General features: G+C 37.3%; 1 protein-coding gene across 12 annotated transcripts in view; it reads left to right on the top strand.

The window, feature by feature from the left end:
* LDB3 (LIM domain binding 3) overlaps positions 1 to 27,489 on the top strand; it is a 120,599-nt gene that overhangs the window by 79,467 nt on the left and 13,643 nt on the right. For 5 of the 12 annotated variants that reach the window (XM_069863489.1, XM_069863493.1, XM_069863488.1 and 2 more), the window contains 6 exons: positions 8,294 to 8,329; positions 9,960 to 10,166; positions 13,813 to 13,977; positions 15,597 to 15,704; positions 21,094 to 21,141; positions 22,681 to 22,799. In XM_069863489.1, the coding sequence (XP_069719590.1) occupies positions 8,294 to 8,329; positions 9,960 to 10,166; positions 13,813 to 13,977; positions 15,597 to 15,704; positions 21,094 to 21,141; positions 22,681 to 22,799 (683 nt within the window). The remainder of the gene's footprint in view (positions 1 to 8,293; positions 8,330 to 9,959; positions 10,167 to 13,812; positions 13,978 to 15,596; positions 15,705 to 21,093; positions 21,142 to 22,680; positions 22,800 to 27,489) is intronic. The other 7 variants (XM_069863496.1, XM_069863494.1, XM_069863492.1 and 4 more) reach the window with 6 other exon arrangements.

The raw sequence follows: 27,489 nt of genomic DNA, 5'->3' as shown, positions 1-27,489 counted from the left end.
CTTCAATAATCAGAAAAGCGTAGTTTGTTCAGATATGAAAGTAATGCCCATGTAATTAAGGAACCCCTTCCCCTTAGTTCTGCTTCAGTGGATTTAATGATAAAAACTCCTTGCATGTAAACCATGTAGTTGGGTAGAAAAATAGCTGTAATCCTTTTTCCTGGAGGATACAAAATGGAATCTAAACACTCTCCAAGCTTGTAGCATTTAAATTCTTTATATAATTACAGAAAAAAAAATAGAAAAAATGTTCAGTAGTTGATAACTTGTGGAACTTTTGCAATGATAAAGACCTTTTCTGAAGGTGCTGTCAGTAAGGCAAGGGGTTTTACTACAGCATTTTTCTACTGCTTAGTCCAGACCCTCTCAAAAAGTCACTCAAGTTATGGGCTTTGTTTACTAAAATGCCAGTTAAATTTTTTTATCCAGTTTCTTATTTATATCTAGACTAGTAATTTCTTAACTCTTACTCCTCAAAAATCTGCCTTTATGTTGTCATGGTAATCTTCAAGCCCAGAAAATTCATGTTGCAGATCTCTCTTTATGTAACTATTAAAAGGCCTTAGTTTTATCTCCTGAGTGGGAGACAGACTTTTCCTGTAAGGTGGAGAAATGGGGTTGGATTTTTCATTCTACTACATCTCATTGCTATAGACTGTAACACACTCAGGCCTGATAAGAAATCATGAATAGCTGTTGGAAACCACTTGCTTTGTTCTAGCAAAAGCTCATCTGGCCTGGTTATGCCCTGTTTTTAATATATCCAGGCACATCTCACTGTGTGTTCCTTCTGATTGATCGACCCCGTCTTGCAGGGCTTCTTGCCCGTTTTCAGAAGTCTGCTGTTTTGCCTAGGAAAATTAGTCTCAGTTAATGACAGCAAGGCTTATGATAGGTTTTTGATTGGAGACTCAACGAGTCCTGTAATGCTTTTAGTATAAGACTAGTGATAGGCGGGTATACCAGTCCCATGCTGAATGTATTTTGCTGTGACTGTTCTGCTGAGCAGAGGACAATGGTTGATAACAATCCTGTCTTCTAAATAGTCTCCATGCCAAAAATGAAGTAAATACAGGATGACGATAGTGATATTAACCCATGCCCTCCCCAGTATTGCCAGTAAAGCATAGGGTTATAAGCATTTAATGAAGATACAGCAAAGCTGATGCCAGTAAGAAATAAAACCCAAAAGGCCTTCCAGGTAAATCTGCTTGTCTGGTTGTGACACAGGGAAATGCTCCTTTTCTGCTGTGATACAAGACCGTTTGATCTAAACTAACCTGTTCCCTGAATACTGCTGCCTTGCCTTCTACTCAAATACTGTCCTCCTCACCTCCTACAGTGCTTAGTTTGCTGCAGGAATATTGACCGCATGAAGCGTGCGCTGATGAAACGTGGCTAGAGTGTGGCTTTAGGAAAGTAGGCATGAGAACTTGACCTCTCTTCTTGACCTTTCATGCATGAAGGAATTGCAAAAGGAGGAAGTTTCTGTGGCTCTTTCCTTTGCTCCCTTTTTTCATGCCTGCCTGAATGGGAAGGAGAATAAGTTTCTGCTTTGTAATAAATCTAGAGGTAGCATACTTCTCATTTTAGTTTCTCTCTTGTTAAGCACAACTGAGTGGGGTAGCAAGGAACAAGTATTTTAGGGATGACTCTATCACTTTTGAAAAGCCTAATACTTGCGTATTCCAGAGCTCTCTGGAGCCGCCTTCAGGGGTACGTGAGGGGACACCATTTTTTTCACTTGCGCGCTCAGGTTCCCACAGGGACCGAGTTGATTTTGTGGCTTCTTTGTGAGTTTTGGTGACTGGGACTATTAGAAGATGTGTCAATACTTGCACAAATTTTAGTTTGCGAAGTTAAAAAGATAGAGTACATGGTAGTACCAGATAATTCCTTTCTTTAATCAGTTAGCCTTTAAACAACAGCTTTCTGCAATGTACACAAAAAAACTGACTAAAACTTACTCTCAAGCATAATAACTTTCTTTGTTGTACCACTGCTTATCAAACCCATCTGACACCACCAAGACAAGACAAAGCAGCTGATTCCCCATCCTTCATTTGCCAGAACTGAGCAATGATGACCTGCCCAATTGCCAAAAACTTCCTATCTATTTGCTAATCAGATTGGCAAAATCCTTTTGAAAGATATCTTCTTTTTCCACAACAGCCCATGAATAAAGCAAAGTCCTACAGGGTGGCCCTTTCATTTAAGGAATGTAACTGCAATGAAGATTAATAAGCACATCAGTTTAATATATTCCAATCCTCACTTACCTTTTAGCACCTAAATAGTGACAAAAATGTAGGAGTGAAGTAACTCAATTATCTATGGAATTCAGAGTGAAACATGAATGGAGAATAGATCATATGATGTCTGTCTTCTCCAAAATACTCCTGGAAGTTCTGTGAGGAAAAATTAATTTAGAGATCATTTCTTCTTTTCAAGCCAGATCTCTGTAGAACCAATTGATCAAAGACAGTGGCTGTAAGGCATGGTGTAGCTGCTTGAATGTACTCATTTAAAATTGAAAGAGCGAGGCCTCCAAATGAAATTGGCAAATACCACTAAGCTTTTCTCAAAACAGTTCACAGAGAAAGTAATGCATAAGTTAACAGAGCTTGTTAAAGCTCCAGAGTCAATTTTGAGTGTGGCTGTGTGTACTGACCTGTATTTAACGTCTCATCTTTACCATCTCAATCTTATGCATGTTCCTGTCTAGCACTTAATTTTTGCATGGGCAGAAATTAACATCACTTTCATCCCTACTGTGTGACCTTTAAGATTCTCATATGCATTCTTGCACTCGTGTAGGTGGCTAACCAAAGTACCAGTGCTACCTTCCTCTCTGGCTGCTCCCTACCATTGCCTTCAGCCCAACGAAGAGACAGTTCTTGCATGTAGCAGGCTTTCCAACGAGCATGCGTGGCCCAGATGTGCTCGACTGTGCTCTGAGTACCAGAGCTTTGTTTAGGGTGAGCTGGAGAACCAGCTGATAGCATAGCACTGGCACAGCTGCCTTTCATTCTGCTTCTAAATTACATTAATGTCAGCAAAATTACCCTAAATACTAATAACTTCCTCAGAGTTCATTTCCATGTAAGCATTTGCTGTAGTTGATCCAGAATGTTATCTGATTACAAGTGAGAGAGAGGGAAAGTAAGAAAATCCTTAGGAGTATTTATGAAATAAAACGTAATCCACATTCTGAAAGACAGACAACTGCTCTAATTCATTCCCCTTACTTATTTGGTTCAGAAACTGAATAGAAAAGACGCATCACTGTTTCAGATGTAGCTTCAAATTTTGAGTAATACTGTGTAGACAAAGTATGAATTTTCTTATCAATGCACACTAATTAAAAAGTAGCTCTAAAAAATTTCCATCCTAAATTAAGACCTATGGGTTCTGGTTCTTCTCTCAGCTTCCCAGGGAAAAGTGAAGTCATGAAAGAACACTTCAGTGAAAGGGGAATTTCCTGGTGTACAATACCTCTCAGCTTGCTGTGCGTTGGTTTTATCAAGAATGGTCACAGATACAAGCTGGAAGCCCTGATCCTGTGTTCAGGTGCCCAGTGGCAGATACCTGCACTTTGCCAGCACAGCTACGAAAACCTAGAAGGAGCCATTCAGTTAAATCCAATTGCACACTCAAGGCCAAGATAGGGAATAACTATCTGAAATATCTCCCAGCTCAAATTGCTCCACAGACTTGGAATTTTGTGGTCTTTGTTCTTATTAAACTGGAATATATATTGCATGGCAAACATCACTATGTAAATCTTGGGGAAAAAGTTAACTTTCACCAACACTAATGCTGCTGTATTTTCAGCTGCATTTATTATTTGACTGCTAAATGTAACAGCATCACCAGTAGATGCCACTAAAATGCATCCATAGGAAGTACTTGCTTTCTTTTTCTAGCCAGCTGCTTTGATTGAGTTCTCTACCTGTTGAGAATGAGTTGCTGGTTGGATTTTTTTCCTTCCACTGAATATATGATAATGCCTTTCTTATTCTGTGGCGCTGTCTGCACAAACCAGGATACCTTCTGGGAGAAACGTATTTCCCTGTTTTGGAAAGCAGATGCACTAGTAGGACATATTGCAATTGTTTCAGCGTGGGCTGCTCACATTCTTAACGACAGTGGCTGAAAAAGAGAGATTTAGCTCTTCTCCTATTTTTCCTGATTACAAACTAAAGTTTTAACTAAAACAGCATGATAGTTGTCTTCTGTCCTCTCCAGTTAACTGCCTATTATTTCTATGTATGTCTTGTGGTGTCTTTAAGATAAAAAAATATAGCTTGGGGGTAAAAAAGGTAATCTCAAGAGTTTTATATTCAAGTGACCATGGAAAAATTCTCAGCTGCAACCACAGAAAGGTAGAAATAGGCTCACTGGATCAACACAGCAGTGAATCCAGCTCAGAATCAAGTGTCCAACAACGTCAGTATCTCATGCATTTGAGACAAAAGTGTTTAGAAGGCAGTTCTGTAAAAGCTGTGACAAAACGTTACTCCCAGACACTCTATAAGAATTTTCTAAGAAGTATTTTGTCACTTCCACTTCTTAAAAGGAAATTTTATTTGTTGGGAAATATGTTTATGTAAATATAAGTTCATGTTAGCTATTATAAGTCTAGCAAGGATAAATTCTGCAAATCCACAACATACTATTAAAACCCAGCCTTTTTAATTTCAATAAATATAGACCCTAATCATATGCAAGTCTTTATTTCCTCTTTGAAACAAAGGCCAGTATATATCTATCGGGTTCTATAGAAGACTGCTGAGTGATCAATACAGGAAAATACTGATAAACAGAATAGTGACATCTATAAAACTATCCACAATCTCTTATTAAAGAGGGTGGGCTGGTATTTTAAATACTCAGTTGGGATACAGGAGAGCTTATTTCAGTTCTTTGCCCTGCCACGGACCTTCTTTTTGACCATAAGCAATTCTATTAAGTTTTAGTTCCTCATCTGTAAAATGAGAAAATAGTCTTTCTCCATGAGAATATGGAGAAAAAACCCACAATTATAGTGTTCCCTTATTGCTTTAGTACTGAAAGACAGAAGAACTGAAGGACCATGTGGTCTCTCAGGATGCCTCATGTTCCTTATGTCATCAGATTACACATCAAATGATTCTGTCTCTACAACACTTTAGCAGAATAGAGAGTATTGAAGAGAGCAAGTCTAGCTCTGTGATTCCCTAAGGAGAAGTTAGCTGGAAGGTACACGAGCTCCACGTCTCAGGTCACCTCCTGTTACGCATACGTGTTTGTTTGGGAATCTCATATATTTGGTTTCCAGAAATAAAATAGAATGGGAAAACATTTCAATGTCCACTACATACAGTTCAGATTCAACAGCCTCATGTACTGGAAATTCTCTGAAGTTTCTTCAGGCTCTTTTTAGGATCCAGTAGCAGACACAAGCTTGGCTTACAAATGAATTTTACATTTAATTACTCGAAGTATAACAATTTTTGCTAGTGCGTGGGAGGGAAAGACACTCTTCCTATAATCTCATTCACTTGGGCTTTATGACCATATCGCATAACATATTTCTGTAAGGACACATCTAAAAATTTACATTGTATAATACACTAGGTGATAGAGAAGACAGTAAATTGCATAAGTAAATCTTGTTTGAGATACATGTCCAATATGTAATAAAATCTGTGGGAGTTGCACTGCTCTCTTGGAACAGTTGTTGACAAAGGCCCTTCTCTCAAAAGCCATTTCAGCTGGGGACTGAAAGGGCTGCAGACACAAAAAAATTAATATTAAATCTCGCCCAGACAGCTCAAAACTACTATCCAATACTGTCAGTTATCTCAGCAGCCTCTGTAGCCACAGAGATACGAACTGCTGATAATATTCTGAGCCAAATTCTTTGATATTATGAAAGCATCGGCTTAACTGAGCCTGCCCCAGGTATGTATTTGACTCAAAAGTTACAATTCTACATTTAGTCAGCAAAAAAAAAATATTTGATTGTAAAGGCTGGGAACCCAATAGACTGTTCCTTCAAATGCAAGAATTGCCAATAAGAGATAGATCTGATCTTGAGCTTTTCTCACCATTAGCCAAATGGGAATTATTTCTGTTGACTGGGAAGAGAAAGAATTCCTGGAATCAAAACTGGGAAGCAGTATTGTGTGCCTTTGAACTCGTGTTTCCCTTTACTTTCTGCCTTTTCCTTTGCTTTATTCTGTGGAAGTATTTTTACTATACTTCCCTTTTAACCTTCACAACTCCCCTGGCATCATCACTCAACGTTATCCTGTGCTTGTACACTTACGGGAAAAGCTTTTGTGAAATCCTGACCTCAAAGCCAAGTGACATTTTTCATTCTTCAGTAGAGCCACAGCAAGTGAGGCAGAAAAGTTTGGATCAGATTAATAGTAACAACAGAGGCCAAGTGCTGCTTCTGCTTGACCCAGCTGCCTGCTTTTGGTCTTGACTATAATTTCTCATAGAGTACTTGGTAACACTGGCAATAAACAAAGCTTTATTCTTTTCAGGCTGTGACAGTGTTTTTTTAACGTTCTCGCATGATTATGGTTCTTGGTGTACTAACACTGCCCCCGCACGCAAGCACAGCTCCTAATCCATCCTTCTCTACTTGGTTTCATTGTGGCTTTCCTATACCTGGCATTCCAGTGAACTCATGGCTTGATTACCATAAAGATAGTGTTTGGTTTCTCATTGCTTTAGAGTGGTTATTGGGGTATTTTCTTTCAAGGCAGGTTCTTCCATTCTGACCATAATAGCAGTCAGACAGCCACATATGATCTGAGGGTCATTTCAGATCTACATCTGCATTTCAAAATCTGGCTTCAATTCATGTACTTTGGAGGTTACGTTTTAGTCAGATGTTTTAAAAATTGCTAGAGAACACCTTTGCCCAAACTTTTGCTTATGTAAACTGGACTGGCTTTTTTGTAACTTTATTGGAGCTAAACTAAGGAAAGAGCATGTGACTGTACATCTACGTATACATGTACATGCATAAACACAGAAATATATGAAATAATACCAATAATGTGGAAACCTAAGACTAGCCATCCAAATATAACGCAAGATAATGACTGGCGTCCAACAAATCCACATAGGCAAATAGATGTATTCCTTTTTCTGAAAGGACTCTTAAGAAAGAAGGTTCAGTTGGGTAAATGAGGACATTTGCATTGTGTTCTGTAGTTCTAGATCCCAGTTAAGAAAAATGTTCTCATTTGGCATATTTCAACATTAAACATGTTGAAATTCCAGCAAAATTCCTTCAATAGGAAAGGACACAACCACCCACTAAATTGCTAAATGTTGAGACTTTTTCAATAACTTAATTAGATTTCAAATTTAGGAGTCTAAGGCTAAAGGATTACGTCCTTTATGGAATCATGGAATGGTTTGGGTTGGAAGGGACTGTAAAGATCCAGTTCCTACCCCTCTGCCATGGGTAGGGACACTTGGTCAGGTTGCTCAGAGCCTCATCCAGCCTGGCCCTGAACACCATCGGGGCAGGGTGTTATGAAAATACCTATGTCTTAACTTGTTACAGATACACAATTGCTTGCACTTAAATGGATCACTTATTTTTGTAAGCATGTATGTGTATTTACAGAAGAACTGCCTAATTCTGTCACTGAAGTTGAGGCTGAGTTGCTCCTCATCTCAGTGAAGGAGTGATTTCACTTGCTTCTAATCAGACTTAGAGGAAACTAGTACCTTCTTAGGTAGGACAGACTTTTTAAGGGATGCCAGATACATAGAATCTATCTTGATGAGTCTTTGTTCACCATTTTGCTGCTCATCACTTCAAAATGCTGGATCCTTGAGAACTGCCCAAATCTTTTTTTTTTTTTTTTTTACCACTTAGTTGGCATCTGAATATGTTCTGCTGGAATATTTTTAACATTTTCTTTTCAGAAGGAACTTACTAAAGCCAAAACTGTGCCTGAAATTATATATGTACATACAATGTCAGATTTGTAACTTCTAATTTTCTTTCTTTTTATTTTAATACTGAAACAAAGCCGTTTGCAACTGAGAAGCAGCATACAGTAAACTTACATGTTTAGTGTGTGTCACTTGGGAGAGCTGAAGAGGTTTCTCACAACTATATTTATAAGCAACCACTCTAGGATGCTTTTTGCAACCAAACATTTCTCCCCAACCCATCATCTTTCTCCTTGCCTTTTCTGTTGTTTTTTGTTTGGGTTTTTTGCCATCATTGGCAATTGCATTTACTTTATTCACACTGTATCCCCTCCTTTCACAGAGACAAGGAAAATGTTGCTGCAGCATCAGAAAACAGGTAATATTTGCTGTTTGTGTTTGTCTTACCTCCTACTGAGAGTTCTCTTTTCCCATGTTCTTCTTGCTTGAAAAACATGAAATTTGTGCACTGTTTGAGCAGATGATGAATGCAGAAGTTTCAGCTAAGTGGGTTTGTTAGGCGTTTTTTTCTAATGTAGACTTCAAAAAGCTCTGAGATGGGACTGGTGGGGATCATGTTTCTCAGAACTTATAAACATGAAAAATAAGAAGCTTTTACCAAATGTTCTTGGAATGAAGTATTATCAGTTTGTGATCAAGTTTTAAGAACAATTCCATTTTAAACTTTGTCTAGATTGTTCAAGATGTTTTTAAAATATAAATAAAATAATCTTTTTGATATTTTAAGAACACCTATATACCAGATTCTTGAACACCTTGATTGTTCCTCAATGGGATAGTATCTTTGTAAGTTCTTTAATTTCAGATGTTTTCTCCCAAAGGATCTCAGCACGTTTTGCAGTTACATATAAAAAAATAATTGTTTTCTAGTAGTTCATATGTTAAAACACACAGGTACTTCATCAGTGACTCCGACCAATTGTTTAATGGAGCAAAAAAAAATGCCTCTTATTAGTTTGTCATGAAAAGAACTCTGTCTCACTGCTTTCCTCCATCTTGTTGATTCCTGCCTAAGCAATGTGCAACCACTTTTTATTTTTGGTTTTTTTTTCATAAGACTGCTCAATGAACAAAGAACAAAGGTTGCATAGAGTTAAAATTCAAGTGCAAGCATTATCATTACTAATGAGACAAGCAATCGCAAATGGCACTTGGTGCAGGAGGGAAAAATTGTTATTTTTAAATTAATTATGTCAAAAAGAATGAAGTAAATGCCTTGACTGCTATATAGCAACTGTATATTTAAATTAAATTGAAAAAACAAGTAACACACGTTAACATTTCATGAGCAGCTCTGCTATATGTCTTATTTTCATATTCCTAGCCATATGATTTCTAGATTTAACACAAGATACCTTTTTAAATTCTTAAAGCCTTTTCTGATCTTAAGGGGTGATAGTCTTGATAGTTTATTAGTTTATCAGCAGCCTCGTCCAGTGGGAGGTGTCCCCGCACATGGCAAGGGGGTTGGAACTGGATGGCCTTTAAGGTCCCTTCCAATCCAAACCATTCTATGATTTGTCCTGACTTCATCTGCAATAGCAGGTTATTTCCTATGGGAAAAGGAATTTGGGGATACACAAAGAGGACACAGAGAATTTACAGAAATAAATATTTTTCCAGGAAAAAAGGAAAGACAGATAAATAGTCTTGATTATTAAACCTAGAGTTAAAGTGATTTTTCAGTTATGAGGTTCAGTGGTTTTTATTTCTTCCTCTCTTGAAAGGCTTTACTGCATGTAAGTGGTAACTGCTGTCTAAAAGGGCCAGCTATCAGCATTCTAAAATGCTGCTTTTTTATGGTAGGCATTAAGCACATCTATCTCCGAATTTTTTTATATCTTTTTTTTTTTTTTTTTAATAAAACCACCAGTTACTTCTGTGCCTGGAATTCTGTCTCTCCTCAAAAACCTGATGTTAACTAGGAAACGGGTAACATGGTAATAAATACCTTGTTTACAAACCCCCTTGTCATCTTCGTTACCCAGGCCTACGGCTACTGCGCGTGCGCCACAGTATGTGACCTCCAGTACTTGGCAGCCTCCTAAATCAGGCACCTTGGATGCCAACACTGACAGTGCTCAGCCAGTGGCCTCCAAGGGCTCTGAGAGGCTTGGAGCGGGTACAAGTCAGAGGGAGGCCAGTTTCATCCCTTCTGGCCAGAAAGTCCCTCTTACTTCATCCAGTAACCAAAGGTACCCTGTGACGTGTAACTGCATAACTGACCTGGCTTGGAGCTTTGGAATGGTTTGGTAATAACAGCCTCTAACTCCTTCAGACAGAAATGCCTACTGCCTAAAAGGCGAATGTCCCAAGTTCTACAAATTCCAGCAACTTCTGGTTCATGTGTGTTCCGAGTTTTAAGTGGCACTTGCAAGGATCTTGCCTACAACATAAAGACAACAGTCACTAAGCACTTTCTGCAGAGAAACAGCACCTGATATTATTCATTTTTACACACATGCCCATAAGCAAGCGTAAAACTTTTCTGTGTTATGTCTTTCTCTAAACACCTTCTCCTACACTTTTTTTCCCTACAAATGATAGAATGAGAGACAATTTTTTCCTATTAGCTTTTATTTTTGCTCCTTACTTTTTGAATTCCTTACAAGAAATCTGTTGGGAGGATTTGAAACAAAAATAAACTTCATGCATTACATAAAGGGGACCAAGTACTGCTTTAATAATCCACTCAGTTGTTATCTGGACAGAGTCTCAGAACACAGGACTTTACTGAGAGGAAAAGGTGTCGTCTGCACTTATTTTTTTAAAATGTTAGAATGCATTTGTTGCTGTGTTTTCTCATTATGGTTGTTAACCATGTTATTCTCTTAACCTCTACTCATCTGTGTTCCTTTTCATGAGTGACAATCAGCTGAGAAGAGATGTGTGTTTTCATCCGTGTAACGTACTCACATTTTATGTTTGTCACCACAAATATGGAGATGTTTGAGAACATCCATTTTCTTTGTTTTTTCTTAAAATGTAAAATACTGTCAGGATTAAAAGCGTACAGAATGACTGTATTAGAAAAAACAAACTAACAACAAAAAGCTCTGTAGCGTACGAAATAACGAAGCTGTTATAATAGGTGATCTATTTTATAAAGCAGCATTCACATTTATCTGCACTCTTTCAGACTGAGAAATCTAGAAAGGAGGCAATCTTGATTAAAAATAAGTCATGTTATTTTATTTTAATGTCTAAATAAAATTATTTAAAATTTGTAGTGGTTAAACTATAAACAGTCAAGTTAGTCTGAGTTGTTTCTAAAAAACTGTGTAGAGAATTAGTTACCAACTGCATATATTGAATGTAACCAGATCACCCTAATTTTGAAGGTTCGTTTGTATTTACTCCAATTCCTTGTTCTTCTAATTAACATATTTTACCCTACAGGAAGGTGATCAAGCCTCTAACATTTTAATAACATAAAAAATACTGTTACGAACAGCATGCAAGATAAAATTTGTTTTCTTTTCAATTTTAAAAGGTATTCTAGTATATTTGCGTTTATTTTATTTATATGTTTGTCCCTTTCAAATCTGTCTCCATGCAGGTCCATGTCTACATACATTCTTAACTTTTTTCTTTCTTTTAAATATACTTCACAAAGTATGTGTTGTGGTTAACAGTTTGGAGATCTTTACAACAATTTACTTCACTGTTTTCTTCCATTCAAGGTATTGAAGTCTTAATTCTTTTTAAATCTTTAACAAATTCCCTTTCACTTCAGTGAAAAGAGAAGGATAAAATAGATGAAACTCTTGTTTTAGGACATGCATTACATTCCATGTTTGTGCAGTATAGTTTCAGTCCTTTCCCACTTGCCACATCAAAGAGGTGTAAGCATTGATTTGAGACTTAACCCTTTTAATGTAACAATTCCAGTACTCACTGTTGGACAGAGCAAAAACAATCCTGCAAGTATTAAAACCTGGTCCCAGTCCAGCCCACGATCCACAGCTGTGATGTACAACACACAGCGGCTCTGCTGCGTTGGCTGTGTAACTGATGCTGTACTGGATCAGCTAAGCAGGAGAACTCACATCCTAACGCAAATGCATCAAGATGGAAGAACTGAGCTGAATTTCAAATGCACGTTATGATGGACAAACTTTTGCAAAACTGTTGCAAAACTTTTGGTGTAATGATTTGAAAACCAGAACTGCAAACAAGGTGAGTGTTTTCAGGAGCTCACTTGTTACGTATTAACAGAGAAAGCAGAACGTCAGGATTTTCTCCTTTTGCTGTGGGTTGTGTTCAGCTTTGAAATTGGTGGGCATAACAACCACTCTTCCCTTTCAGCTAATTGCACTGTAAAATATCCAACTGAAATAAGGCACCATCATTTAGACCTCTGAACGGTACAAGAAGGTGGAGAAAGAGGAGGAGGAGAGGGGAAATGGGACAGTCCCTTGCAGAGCAAGGGGTATGATGAGATCTGAGGTACCAAGCACTCAGTCTAGATCCTGCAGAGGATCTTGTTGAATTGGTGCTTGTGAGAGAATCAGAAGAGAATAGTGGATAGAATGGCTGAAAGACAGAAAATATTTGCACAATGACAAATTCGCATAGGAAAAAAAGCTGAGAGAAAGAGTGTTTGAGGACTAAGGTTTGGCTGAAAACCAGTCATGGAACTGTAAGGTTTCTTTTGTTGTTTCATGCTTACTGTGCTCAGAAAAGAATATTTTGGGTGTTCTTTGTACACTGGAGAAGAGAATTGCTGAATTCCATCACCTCAATAGAAGTCATTTGTAAGAACCCAGAGATGTGGCAGTATACTTACGAGTTGGGTCAAAAGTAGTAAAAATGTATTCATTATGTTTCTTATGCCACTACCCGTGGGCAAGGCAATGATGTCATGTACAACAGTGCTGATTTAAAAAAATATATAGATGTATTAGGATAACTACTACAGAAAATTAGCCTACAGCCCAACAATATGGCATCAAGAAAAATATCCCTTAAGCTTGGGGAACATATGCTTGTATTATCACTGAACTGTGCCCCAAAATAGTATAGTGATCTGAAAAATCAAATTGCAATTAGGTATTTTTCAGTGGGTTATTTGTTCTGTGGGTAGTAATTCATTAAATCCTGAGCAAAATCTGCCTAAAACCAAAACTAAGCTTTTGTCTTTTCTTGTTTCTATCTTTTTCTTTTTTTAACCCCCTTTTAATTTTAAATGGCCAAGTGATTTTTGTTAGGCTTATTGAGTAGCGAATAAAGAGTGTACGCGTTGTTTCAGGGAACTTAAGATCAAAAAAATTGTAGTAGTCAGCAAAGAATCTTGTAAGTCCACTTAGTTTTGGGGTTTTTTTCCCATTTGATGTAAAACCTTATGGAAAACAACAAACTGAACCTCCCGAAAGATGATTTCATTTCTCAGCAGTGGATGGCTTTGACTACGCTATTAGTCAAAGCTGTCTAATAGATAACTGCCCCATTTGTTTGTCTGCCTGTAAGAGATGAGTAGTTCTTTCCAAATCTGAGTGAGGCTGCAAGGCTAAAATATATTAATGAGCAGTGGGTGCTCTGATAGTAGGTGATGAAAGACACAAGTAGTTCAGTGGGTTATTTAAATGGCCATAGGATAAGAGATTTTCATTATTCTTACTATTCATTTCAATTAACCAAATTAACCAAAACATTTTGGTCTTAACTACACATCTGAAGGCCTAACAAATGTATTTTTCTCTTTGTATAGCTGTGCTGTTCCCTCAGTAACACATCCTGCTACTATGTTTGCAGGTTCAAACATAGTAGGTTTTATGCTCTACGTTTAAATAATCGTCTTCTTAAGATGCTTCTTGTTTTATTTAATTTAACTCTAATTAGTACCCCTGTTGAGCATGCTCCGGTGTCTACCAGTTCTGCCTCTGCTCCTGCACCACATGCTTCAGCACATCAGCCTGCTACCGCTGCTCCAAATACAGCCAGTCTGATGACACCGCCAGCAACCACCTCGGTAGTGCAAGAGTCTTTCTCATCCTCCTTCCAAAGGTAATGCTTCATTGCTTTGTCCTTTGCAGATACCCTTGTGTGGCTCTGGAAATGCTGCATACTCATTCTTGACTTAAGAATGTAGTATCAAGCCTATTTTACATGCTTTTATGTATTTTGGTGTGTTTTCTTATTTTGAAGTATTTTTTTTCACATTTGCAAAGAATTTACAAAATAAAACTGGCCTATAAAATAACAAAAAGTAGCTTTAAGTCTGCAATACAGTTAACATTTTTAAAAATTTGGTCTAGGGTTAAAACTAGAAATGTTTTTTCACCGCTTATCAATCCAATCCTTGCAGTCAGAGTTGAATGAAGGTTCTTTCAATAGTGTTTCTGCAGCATGACATGAAATGGAAAATTAGAAAATGTCATTTCCTCATATGATTGAGCTTACCAATATCGTAGATGTCAGTGAACACGGCAGACAATGAGTAATATGTCAATAAACCTGTGCGTGTGATGATTGACATGCTCTGTAAGGTGTTAAGTGAATTAATTCCTAGTAGATGTATCCACTCTCTTTTCTCTGAGGGCTGGCTCTAGAGCTAAAATGAGTTTCAAGGAGGAAACATGTTTGTAACCCGTGTGGTGCAGCAGGAGTTAGTTGTATATTAAAAGTTGTCAGACAGTCTGTGAAGAAACGCGTGGGATTTATACTGCTGTCACTTAGATTATAGTAATTCTGGGGCTAGTAGGAGTGAATTCCTTTGGTGCATATAATTCTTTCCTCTTAGGTTTTTCTTCTACATGAATATTCGTAAAGATGTATACTTTGGCATGCTTGAACAATCCAAGGGAAAACAGACCTCCAGTAATGTAAACTGCTTTAAATAATTGAGAACTAAGGTGTAGTCTGTCATACCTTAGATGTGTGCAAATGGAACTGGAAATATTCTCTTGGCTTCATTTCTTGTTTAATTTTTGCTAGTTGACTAAAGTTATTTTTATATGCCAGCTACTGAGTTTCTTGTTTTAATCAGTTTTTACCTAACCATGACATACTGGACTCTAGTGTTGTTATTCCAATACGAGAAAACCAATCATCCAGCCAGCACAAAGGAGGTTTAAATAAGGTATTGTTCTGGAATTTGAAACTGCTGTAAGGCACCGTCACATGAAATAATGATACGGTTTAAGTGATTTTTATCCCTCAGCTGAAGCTGTAACATGAAGAAAATGGATGATCTCATATATGCTTCAAAAATAAATGCCTCTACTAAAGTAATCATGCCAATTATTTGTGTTTTAAATAGGAGAACTTTTGTCTATTACTGGGTGCATATTAAGAAGTTTAGCTAAGGCTCAAACATCTTCAGATCTTGCACATAAAAACATGTATCATTAACAGAAGTGTTGTCCTGAAATACTGTCTGTCTTAGTTACTGAAAGACTCTGGAATTAAGGTTTGACATAATGTGTGTGTGCTGTCTTACATCCTAAAGGAGTGTGCTTGTTTCTGCTCATCTCTAAGTCTGCAGCTGTACACTACAGGAAACCTGTTCCTGGTAACTAGGCAGCAGTCCCCTTCTATCTGAACTCCGACAAAGCTTGATTCTGATGCCACTATTTTTGTCCCTGTTAAATTATTTTGTACGTGCTTTCGTGTGTCTTCTGCAGAGTGCCTGCAGCCCCCAGCTCTCTTTCACAGCCTAAGCCTTTCCATGGATCCAGGAACATGTCGTTAGCAGCTTCCACAATTTCATCTGCTATCTCATCTCAGTCTAGGTATATCTGCAAAGCTCTCTTCTTTTTCTTTTAACTTAATGTGTTTTCAGTCTGTATTACTCTCTCTGATTTAAGATTTTCAGCTTGGCAGAGACTCCTGAAAAGCATGATGTGTTTAAAGGAATAGCCTTCTTGTTTATCTTTCACATTAAAATCAAGCTAGGAAACACCCGGGTTTCAGATTTAGGATACGTGAACAAAAGATCCTTTTGGAACAAAGGTATTTCAGCTGGCTGGTTTGTCCTGGTTTTGTTCTCTTAAAATGAAAATATTTGTCTAGTGACATTGACAAACATTTTTTCTTGGTGAAAACACAGGATCACAAGAATCACAGACCCTCTGTTATTATGCTCTTAATCATAACTAATGAAAGACCACTGACAGGGAAATGTAACATCACTAGAAAGAGAGAATGCTGCTGTACTGCCTCACTGCTGTGCCTTTTCATTGCTTTCATTAACACTTTGTCAAGACTAATGGAGGAGAAAGCAGTAGATTTTAAGAGTCATTATTTGAACATCACCTTCAGAAAGAGGGAAAAACTCAATCAGCAATAGATTTGAGATTATAATTATCCATCTCTCTCTTACCTAAAGGTAGTTAGGAACCGCCCATAAGTGACATTTGAAATGAATAAGGTGCACAAGTTTGGAGGCGACACATCAAAAAGTATAACGGCCTTTCTCAAGAGCATCACAGCAAACTGCAGTTAAATGCTGCGCACAAGTACAAACTGGAAAGCATTTTCGGTGGCTTCACATAATTGAAATCAAAGCAAAAATGGAATCGTTACAGAATGGAAGATCAGAGTTGAGTTTTAGGATGTAAACATGTCAGTTCACAGCCATCAGCATCACATACGGGAAATAATTCCCATATGGAGATGATAAAACATAAGAAGTAAAATTAAATGCTGATCTAAATCTATTTCTTTGAGTGGAAGTACACTAATCATAGCTTGAGTTTCTATTAAACTATGAAGTTGGTAAATGTCACCAGAATACTACCAGGGACAGAAGGTAAGAACAGATGCAAGGGTGTTGACTGCTGTTGACATCTAGTTTTATATATGAACTTTCAGAATCCCAAAGTGATGAGTGATTGAGACAATTCATTATTTGTGGGTACCCATCACAGAATCATTGAATCATACAGTGGTTTGGGTTGGAAGGGACCATAAAGATCATCCAGTTCCAACCCCCCTGCCATGGGCAGGGACACCTCCCACTGGATCAAAATACCTTAAAAGGACCTAATTTTCACATTAGGAGTACTCGGTGCATTTAAGAAGTAATTCTTACACTGCTTTTCCATTCAGTCCTATGGTATGGTTAGGATCTTAAATGTCATCAGTACTATTTTGGCCCTTCTTTGTTTTGCTAACAAATCTCTTAGTTGGAACGATCACATATCTCTGAGAAAAGGGCCCTACGTAGTTGTTTTAGTAGACAGTTAAAAGCCTCTTGTAACCAGGGGAAGTCCTTTGCTTTCTAAGCAACAATGACTGTGCATGTTTGAGCTTGTTTATACACTGTTTTAGTGTATAAATTCAGTAGACTCGGTTTTAGTGTTCCTCTCAGTTGAGGACCAAAATGCATCCATTAGTCAGAACGGGGAAGTTAAATGGAAGCCTTGGTGACTACTCTGGCCAGGCAGAGGACATCTATTCATGTTTCATCAGTCTATGTCTCGGGGCCGATACGAATCTTGCTATGAGAGGTATATTTTTACACACCTGTGTAAGAGATATCCTGCTGGCTTCAGTGAGACTTGTGCATGCTGTATTGCATAATTGTATGTAATATTGTACATAATAGATAATGATAGGTTTCTGAAGTCTGCATGTAGAAGTAGCACTGGATATAATGCTCTTTATTTCTGCAGTATATTTACATTTCATTGAGATTTGCACTGATGTCACAAAAGGCCCTAGGTTTTCCCCTTCAAAGAAAACAATCAGATAATGACAGACTTTCATTTAATGAACAATTCTGGAGGAATGCAGAAAGATAAAATCACAGATGTGTTGCATATATCACTTCTAGAACTCCACTGGTAAAATCTTAATCATGTTTACTTTCTTGCCTGCCCAAGATCAGAAAGGTATTTTTACTCTTGAGTGAAAAAATTCTGTTCATTGATAATTTCTGAGTATCTGGAATAGGACGACAGAAGGGGAGTCCTAAAGAAGACATCCCAGTTTTAAAATGTCAAAGCTACGAATTTTCCAGTTTTAAGAAATGGCTCTTTTTCAGAAATAAAATTTCCTTTGTTTTTTGTTCTTGTTATCCTGTGAAACTGTCTGATTAGGTGAAGACAGATGGAGATTTGAACGCTGAGAATGCTGCCAGTCAGATGAGCCGTTCTAGAATTGAGCTATTGAGTTATAAAGAGTTGCCTAAAAACTCCAGAAACCTTTATGAATGTGTGAGTCATAGCACTGTGAGCTTTTAAATCACTTTTGAAGGTCGGAGATCTCTAGAAACCTACCAGAGACAGATAGTTTATCACAGAAAATCTTTAAATTCAGGCTGCTTAAGCAGGCAGAAGGCACGTTTTCACAATATGGTTAATGGATGCATACTTTTTTAACTGAAGGCTACTCATTTAAGCAGCTGTAGTTTGTTTGTGTTAATCACAGAACCATGGATGGACCTCCTGAACCACAGACAAGCACTCTTCATGTTGAAGCTGTTGGTGTAAGAATTAGACACAGATCTCTTTTGTTATCTTCTAGGATAAATCTGCTCTTCCATTAAAAAGCTGTATTTTCCTTGTTGTCTTGAAGATGACAGTTAAGCAACAATTAATTATAATTTGCATATAAGGAGCTAATAAATAAGTTTAAAGATAGCCATTATTTGCTGATGCTACTTGCATGGCCATCTTACAGGTAATATAATACTATTTCTTGACTGAGCCTTTATCCATTTCACTTTAACTTCACATTCCTTTCATAAGGAGGAGGGAAGCAGTGTGAGGCTTGGAAACTATAAATTGATTTGTAGTTATGTATCAATACAGGCTAATTGGTGTGAATCGTAATTTCAATGAGTAACAAGAATAAAAATGTCACCTTGAAATACTAAAATTTACTTCCAATTCAAATGTCTCTTATCTCCTGCACCGGATTGGCATGGACCATTTTACCCTTTTCTGCCCCTTCGAAAAGCAGCAGATTCTCCGGGGAGGCAGCCTACACTCCTTCATTCTTCAAGGTTTTCAAGATACCATTGGATAAAACACGGAGCAACCCGGTCTGACCTCAAGGCTGGCACAGCTTTAAGCAGGAGGTTAGCTGAGACACCTCCTGAGGTCTCTTCCAAATTTAAAGACTCTGTGAACTTATAAAAGCTACTGTCTATTTCAGAAAGCAGAGCTCTCATCAGGCTATGAAAATCTATTGCTCATATCTGGCAATTATTTAAGTCCAAGACCTCCAGTGTATCAGGTTTATATGCTACTACTTAAAAATCTTACTTGCCAACAGATGACAACAAGTATCATGCTGACGTACACTTCAAGCTGTTATCAGCAGGGAAATGTTATTGTCTTATCTAATACCTCTCTTAGAAGTCCAGTAATTCAGTGAGCCTGGGGACATAAAGGCAAATCAGAAACTTTTAAGAGCTGTAAAAAATTGGTTCTCTGATAATCGGGTAAAGAAAGCAAACTAAGTTTGGGGGTATCGGCTTTTTTTGGAAGGCCGTGTGGCAGCTGAAGTAGGTTCTTTGTGCACTACTGCCATGTTTGGTTTAAAAACTGTCAAATATATTCAAACATAAGGGACTAAAACTAGTTTCAAATTTATTTATAATTCACATTTTTGAACACCTGATGGTTTTCATTTAGAAATCAAGCAATGCATTAGCATGCCAAAATGTGGTCTTGAAAATCCAGTTTCAGCTTGACACGTACCACTGGAGCATTGCAGCGCTTCAGAGAACTTCAGTTCAAAATAAAGTATGGATGAACTTAAAACAGCATCCCCGTCCTGTAAAACATGCTTAGGTAGAATCAGGCTGAGATTTTACCACCATTGCTCCAGTGTTTGTTGTGTTTTCTTCCTTCTAGATACATTTAAAAGGTTCACCCAGAAAATGCAGGAGAATTACTTGATCAATATCCTTAACTATTTAAATCTGAGCAGTTCTATGGTGATTTTGCTTTTGTGAGCAAAGGCCATGTGCGTAACACCTAACACGAGTAAAATCTTTATGATGTTCCGAAAGAGGGATGTTTGAAGTTGTTATTAACCCTTAACTGATCATGGTACTCTTTCTTTTAAATCTGCAATGTTAATCTTACTTTTTCCACTTAACCTTGCTTACAAAGAAGAACGTGTATCAGGAGTGCGTGAAATAATCTACGAAGTTCTTTGTGCCATCGGTTATTCCATCTAGAGAGTAAAATCAAGGCAGCCAGTGAGACAGCACTCTAGGAATACAAAACCAGGAGAAACGATGGGAAGAGTTATGATTATAATTCTAAAAGGAAGGTGTAGCTTCTGTGATCCTAGGATTTTAATCCGAGTTCTGTGTCTGTGGTAAAGAAAAGAAACTCTCTTCCAGAAGCTGGAAAATAACTGGCATGCAGTAGGCTGCTGGTAATAGTGGCCAATGTGGGCTGTGCTCCTGTGGGATGTGATTGTTGCCATGCGGCCCTGCACTGCTCTGCATTTAGACGGGATTTGCATTCCTTCTGAACCCTCTTTTTTTCTTGTCAGTTCAGACATTGTGCAGGCTTTTAAGTACTTTCTGTATTTACATAAATGAATTATTTAATATTCTGAAATAATGCCGCTTCCCCAAGAAAAGAAAAATCTACCTGTTCAGTAAATCAGTAGAGTGATACTGCAAGGGGAAAGCTGAACATGATGGCTCGATGTTGTTGCTTCAACTACTTCCAGCCTGTCTTTTCTGTGGGGTTGTTGTAGTTGCATTATGAGCTGGGAAATTTAGCTGATCTTTGTACTTTGGTTGATTCAAGGTTTGCTTTTAAGATTTGATGCAGCTTAAGCCCATGACATTGGCAAAATGAAACTTGTACTTATTTTTCTGGATTAATACAAATAAATGGTGAATGTCAAAGAAAACAGTCCAGTGGCTGAATTATGATTCTACAACTGAAGAATGAACAAAACTGGATGAGAGTAATTTATGGAGTAATATACTCGGCTCATTTATTTTTGTTACCATTATTCAGGTTTCACTATGATTCCTAGCTTAAATAAGATAAGCAATGTAACATAGTACTGATCTTATATGATTATAAATACGTATGGGTTGTTTAGCACTTAAAAACACCTCTTATAAGAATTCACTGTAGGACAAGACAGCCTAATTTTCTTCGTATATTTTTTTCAAGTACAACTTTTGTCTCATTTTAGTTTCAGCCGGCATTCTTCCACCTCCATCAGCTACCAGTCAAAGCAGAGGTATAAAAAAGTTTTGTGTAGCTACTCTACCCTAAAAACACTTAACAAACCAGTTTATTGCTGCTATTAGGCAACAAATGAAGTATTAACACTGAAATGATTTGCTTAGAAATAGTTACTCTTTCTTTTTCTGACAACTAATAGTTTTCAGAGCCAGTATTTAATTTGCTGCCTGTCACGTGCCATTGGCTGCTAAAGATAAATTCAGTAAAGGTGCTTTCACTGCATTTTGAGATTGCTTCTTGTTCTATTAAAACCTCTTTGATCTTTTGGATATCTTTTTATTCTCTCTTTCTTCTTTCTTTTTTTTTTTTTAAATCACACGCTATTTCCTTTTCTTCAGCAGAAATTCTGATAAATCTTTTAACTTCACTAAACCCCCTAATGATGTAGCACACTTTATTTCTCTTCTCTGTATTCCTCGCTGTATTTAATATGCATCATACACTTGTAAAAGAGTTCAGCAGTTGACTACTTTTAGTTTTGCCATGATTTTGGTACTATGAATAAAATTTTGTGTGTGCGCTGGTTTTGGTTTTTTAACCTTATTTCCCTGAACATACAAATAAGTCTATTAGCATGAGTTTATTATGCTATTAACTTTGGGAAACACTTGAATTTTGAATAACAATTTTTCTTTGTAACAGCCTAAGTATCGCTAGTCTGGCTCGGAACTTCTTTATGTATTTTGTGCATTAAGAGAGCTTCAAATGAGTCTTTCTACCTACAGACCTGCACATCTAGGAGCAGACTTTTTTGAGCGTCACTTTCAGATTAAGGTTGTATGACACATGATTTAAAATCTTTTAACCCATATGGTAGTCATTGATCAGTGATCAATAAAGGTAAAGGTAAGTATGTTCTACTGTTTTTCTGTCTAGTTTACTTTGAACAGCTGGTTTTAAACAAGCAAAAGTCTTTTGATAGTGTGTATTTAGCAGAAGGCATCCTGAAAGTGGTATGCGAATCTGAACATTAGAAAAATAAACATAAATTTTGGTTTCTATCTAAATAGGGAAAAGAGTTAGTTTCAGAAGCGTTTTTAAAGGTCACTACAATCTTTTTTAAAAGAGTAAATGCTTATGTACAGTAGCTAGTATTTGTAGTAGTAGTAATTGTGCTGAGACAGTATCTTTTTAAGTCAATGAGATAGTTCTCATTGATTTCTTTTAGACAAAACAGGCCTGTTTGTAGACGGACAGAAAACCCAAACTTTCTATGCATGTTCCCAGAGCCTGATCACTTGTTAAACTCAGAGTTCCTTTAATAACTTTGTCATTTTCCTTCAGTAAACTATTTTCTGTGACAACAAGAGCAACTTGGGATTATTTAAAATCCTTATTTGGCTATTTTCTCTTTTCAAAGACTTGTCCAAGCCTTTCTTAGCAATGATAAATGCTAATGAATCTTGCAGTATTCTCTCTCTAGCTTTCAAGGACCATTCCTCTTGGAGTGGATTGGCAGCTGCCAGATCTCTTGGTTCATTATCAGTAACTGGTGCTGTTTGTAAAGTTGCTCATTCCTTTGTTTTGCTTTTAGAAACACCAGCCAGTCGTATACACCAATGCCGGTTTCTGGAAGCCACGGTGAGAGTCCTGCTGCTTCAAAACCAAGAGTTGTTACTACTGCCAGCATAAAGCCCTCTGTCTACCAGCCAGGTAAGGTGACTTCAGAGTACTGGAAGAGTTCCGGATGAAGTACTGAAAAGATTCACAGAGGAAATGCACACATTTCTTTTAGGAAAAGAGAAAGCAAAAAATGCACGTTTTGCAATAGGATACAGGCATATCAGGAAAGATTTATAAACATGAAACTAAATGCTGCTAGTTGCTAGTAATGCATCAGATTATCTGAAGATCAAGGAATATGTTATATTTGTATTCTGCTGTAGAGTGGAAATGTGGGACAAAAGGAAGAAGGAGAATAAAAGCAAGGGAAAAAAAATACTAAAAATGTGTAGCCAGGCTTTTCAAAAGAAATACATTTGGAAAATAAGCCAGTGCTCCCAGTTAGGATTCCAGTGATGGTTCAGAATTGATAAAATAGCTTATGAATGTAGAAGTGGGGAAGGAGATAAAATAAGTGTAGATAACTCGAGTGGGATATATTTGCAAAATTGATAGGCTATTTATTGAACTTCTCAAACTCATGCTTCTGTTTGAAGAAAAGAATGACCTATTCAAGTACTTCATAATGCTATGCTTCGATTTCCCACATCTCCAGTTACTGAAGGAATATATTTGATTCATTCTTGTGGAAAATATGCTCCTTGATGTTATTTAAATTCCCTTTGTGCTCATGTGTTACAAATGGAATGAACTTCTAAAACCATTGGTGACCAAAATGTGAACCTTCAAAATGAACAAAGTAAATGAGGCAGTCTAAGTGCAGTTCTGCTTCAAATTAAGCTTGTTCTGATCTTAGCAAGAGAATTAAATGTTGATTTATATCTTGACAGTCAAGTAAATACGAAAAGGCCAAGAATTCTAACAAACTGTCTTCTGTAAGGCTCTACCTCTGGATCTACTGAGATGAAACCAGTGCAACTTAGACATAAAGAGACATATAGCTTGAACGACCTTTGTATCTGAGATATCGAGGTGGAATAAGCCAGTTCAGAAATATTATGAGCTATTTAAGGGCCTCAAAGTCAATAAAGGTTTCAGCTTTTCCTCATTTGCTTTTGGTTAACTGTGTCAGCATACACCATGTTCTCACTGAAGACAAATGTTATTTTTGTCTTGCAAAAAAAAGGGAAGATGAAGACAGAAGATTTATTTCCATAATGCAGAACAGAGCAAACTGTGATAAGTCAGAATATCTCCTAAATACACTACTTAATACTAAGCCCCGTGCTCATTTCAGGGACATACAAACTCTAGTTCTTAATATGCAAACCTGCCACAGAAATAAATTAGAAGCTATACTCAATTAGTGGCTGTATCCATTAAAGAATTTGCTGGCTGTCGAATTAGACCCAGAATAAGAGCGCATGCTTTTGTTTTCTCCCGTGGTGGGCATCTTTGCAATTCCTTATTTTGCTGGTTTTGCACCCTATTGCCTTGCAGTAGAGGCTTAAATTACACAGTATGGAAACTATGTCCTGTATCACTACATATAAAACAAACTTAATTCAACTTGTGTATATTGTCTGTCTGCATGTGGAAAATTCTTATTTTGCAGGCACTGCAATGATATAATGTACTCTAGAGGATAGAAGAACATTCAGAATAATATGTGATGGGATATATTATAAAGACAAAATTCAAATAGCACCAAGGTTGGCAGAGAAAGAAATGGTCAACTCTCCATGTTGCTTAAGAGTTTGAGATATACAATAAACAATTCTAAAATACCTCCAGAATTGAACCCCAAAGTGACTCAGGCACAAAAAAGACTTCAAAAAGATATTTTACTGAAGATATTTGGGGTTTGTTTTGGTGCCTTTCAGAAGTTTTATGTTTGATGCAGTAGCACCTTATACCGGTTTCAGAACATGAGCTGGCCCTAAATACAGTTGCAGTCACAGTCCCAAGCAAAGAAGAAACTGTCACTTGGGAAGTAATGGAGGAAACGGCATTTCCTGTGACAGATGGGAAAGTTCAATAGAACTTTCTAACTGTCTCGATGGTTTGTTTCAAACCTTCCTCACCCAACTCTGTCAATGCACTTGGATTCTGTCCTGCAGTATAAAATGCAGCCTCAATCTGAGAGGACCAGCTATTCCCAAATGATGACGTATGAGCTCAAAAAACATCCATCTCTTTCTCCCAGTGTAAGTGCAACCTCAGGCTGTTGCAATAACTGCAATCCCACTTTAGCAAACAATTTCTTAGACTTCTATTTTTCTAAATACGCTGTGTGAAAAGGTCTAAATAGGGGAGACTACTGTAAGGATTTGCAATTTAGAATCCGTTAATAGAAGAGGAATGCCTTTATGCTATCTCTTAGTGGGAATGGATATAAGATGACTTGCTTCCCTCAAAAATGTGGCCAGCAACTTCCAGTTTAAAAGACCCACCAACAGCCTTATTTATGCAATAACCAGCAACTTGAATCAATCACTAAGAGGGTTTACAATACTATTTTAATCTGTTTCAGATTGAAAAGAATAATGGGGCAAAATGTGATTGAACTGAAATTAATCTCAAAATGCAAGGTTGAGTTTCTGGTTCAGATAGGTGTAAGCAGTAACTCTACACTTCAAAGAGAGTACAGCTCTGAGGAACCTAATTCCGGCAGGAATTTTCTGCTGCTTTGTTTTCTTCCTGTAGGGAAAGCTGTGAACTCCATAATCTCTTCCCTTCTCTGTCCCATAAATTTCATAGCCTGTTTTTAAAAGGAGCATGGATTTCTTTTCCAAACAAGATCCACTAGGTGGCGGAAAATACTTGTGTATTCCTTTCTTGTACGTTTTCCCAGGCTAGACTGGTGCCTTCATACATTCCAAGCAACCTAAATGCCAGTTCTGTACCATGAATTAACATGACACCTCAAAGTAAGAAAACAGATCTTTGCTTTTAAATCTCTAAGTCCAAGTAGGGCTAGTCATGCCTGTAGAAGTGCTGCTGGGTGGAGGCCTGATCTGCTCTTTTAGAAATTGCTAGAAAGATTCCTGCAGATCCCCATGAACCTTTCACTGAATCCTAAGCTTCTTCCAGACTGAAGCAGAGGACTATGTACCATCTTTCATTTTAAATTCTTCTACATAAGAATGGTGCCTCTTATAAAGGATTTGTTTCGTTAGCTTTGTCATCTGCTACATACTGGAGCAGTATGTAGGAAAATTTGGGGCTTCAGTGATGCAGTCAGTAAGTGTAGAACAAACCAAAGCAGCTTTGATACTGGAAAGTTATTACTAAAAGTAACAGTTATGTTTTTTACTAACAAATTAAAAACAAAATTACTCTGTCAATGTGGGCTAGTAGGTAAGACTAGGGCATTTAAAACTATATGAATCTTTACTTCACTAAATTAATCTTTGGTAACAGGCCTTTTCTTTTTTCCTGGGGTAAAATATCCATTGACCATAAATGATGAGATGACAAGGAGACTTCCAAATTCCCCAGAAGCAAGGAATTGGCTTGTTTCTGAGGCTGTTAAGAGAGATAACAGCAGTCCCATTCTTTCTTTCCTACTCTAAGAGGGTCTGAGGGCTGAGAGAAACAATGTGATAGAGGCTGTGTTACTGAATTATTTTAAGTATTCACTTTTGAACAGTTAAGGGTCAGCTCATACAATACCAACATCTTGGGAATCTATTCGCTGATATACTGCATCTTAGTACTATTTAGCAGCAAACAGAACCTTTTATCTGTTGTGTGTATGTTGGAAGGTTTCAAAATACATAAGTGTGCAAGCTGAATTCGAATGGCTGTAGCTACTAAGATGAGAGTTTTTCATATGAGCTTAGGGGTGTAGCTATAAGACAAGATAATAATTCCCTCTTAATAACAACAGCTAAAATCTCAGATTTAGTGAAACCTTTCTAATACATTGCTATGTCACTATTTTAAATCAATAGTAATTCCAGCCTGTTCACAAGGGGAAAATATGTTACAATAAATCCAGCCTGTAAAATTAAATTATAATGACTGAACAGAGAACTTGGAGCAGTTGCAAACACCCAACATTTGTCATTTTGCAATAATTCCCCTGGTATCTTCTTTCAGCAACTGGAGAAAAAATTTACTTTGCTGCTTCATTTTATCATGGCAAGTAGCAAAGACAGAGTAAAAAGAAATAGAAGACAGAATGAAAGACAAAGTTTATCCTTTAAAGGAGTCCAGATAATCTGAACCCAGATAAATCGTATGCTGTCTACATTGGTTCAAATAAACTAACTGGTGAGAGTAAGGAAGAAAGTGAAAAATTCAGGGGTTATAGGCTGAATTCGCTGAAGACATCCTGAAAATGGTACCTGACTGTATTTGTTTTTCACATCTAGAACTTTGGGTTTGAATATCTGACTTTTGTTAGGCCCTCTGTGGGATACACTGCTGTACTCTGCATGAACAATGATTGGCTCTTGGGGGAGGGAGAATCCTTTCGCAGAACTGAGTGAGCTGGAAGTCACCCTATTTAATTAGAGAGCCTCATATGGGCAGCCTTTTGAACTTGCCAATTAGAGATGAAATATCGCCTTCTAATTTTGCCTAACTTAATGCCATAATACATAAATAGCAACAGCCCCAGGGCTTAAAGAGATTGCATATAAACTCTGTGTTCTGAAATCTTTAAACACTGTTTACCCATCCCAAGTTAAAAAAAAAAAAGAAGCCTTGAGCTAAGGTGGGATAGAGTTTTGTGAATTGGAAACTCTGGTACTATAGCAGAAGAAAGTTTTAT

This window comes from Phaenicophaeus curvirostris, chromosome 9 (assembly GCF_032191515.1).
Source record: "Phaenicophaeus curvirostris isolate KB17595 chromosome 9, BPBGC_Pcur_1.0, whole genome shotgun sequence".
In the NCBI taxonomy this organism is placed as follows: Eukaryota; Metazoa; Chordata; class Aves; order Cuculiformes; family Cuculidae; genus Phaenicophaeus; species Phaenicophaeus curvirostris.
The sequence above is the reverse complement of the archived record's forward strand: the minus strand, read 5'-3'. Positions and strand labels throughout refer to the sequence as shown.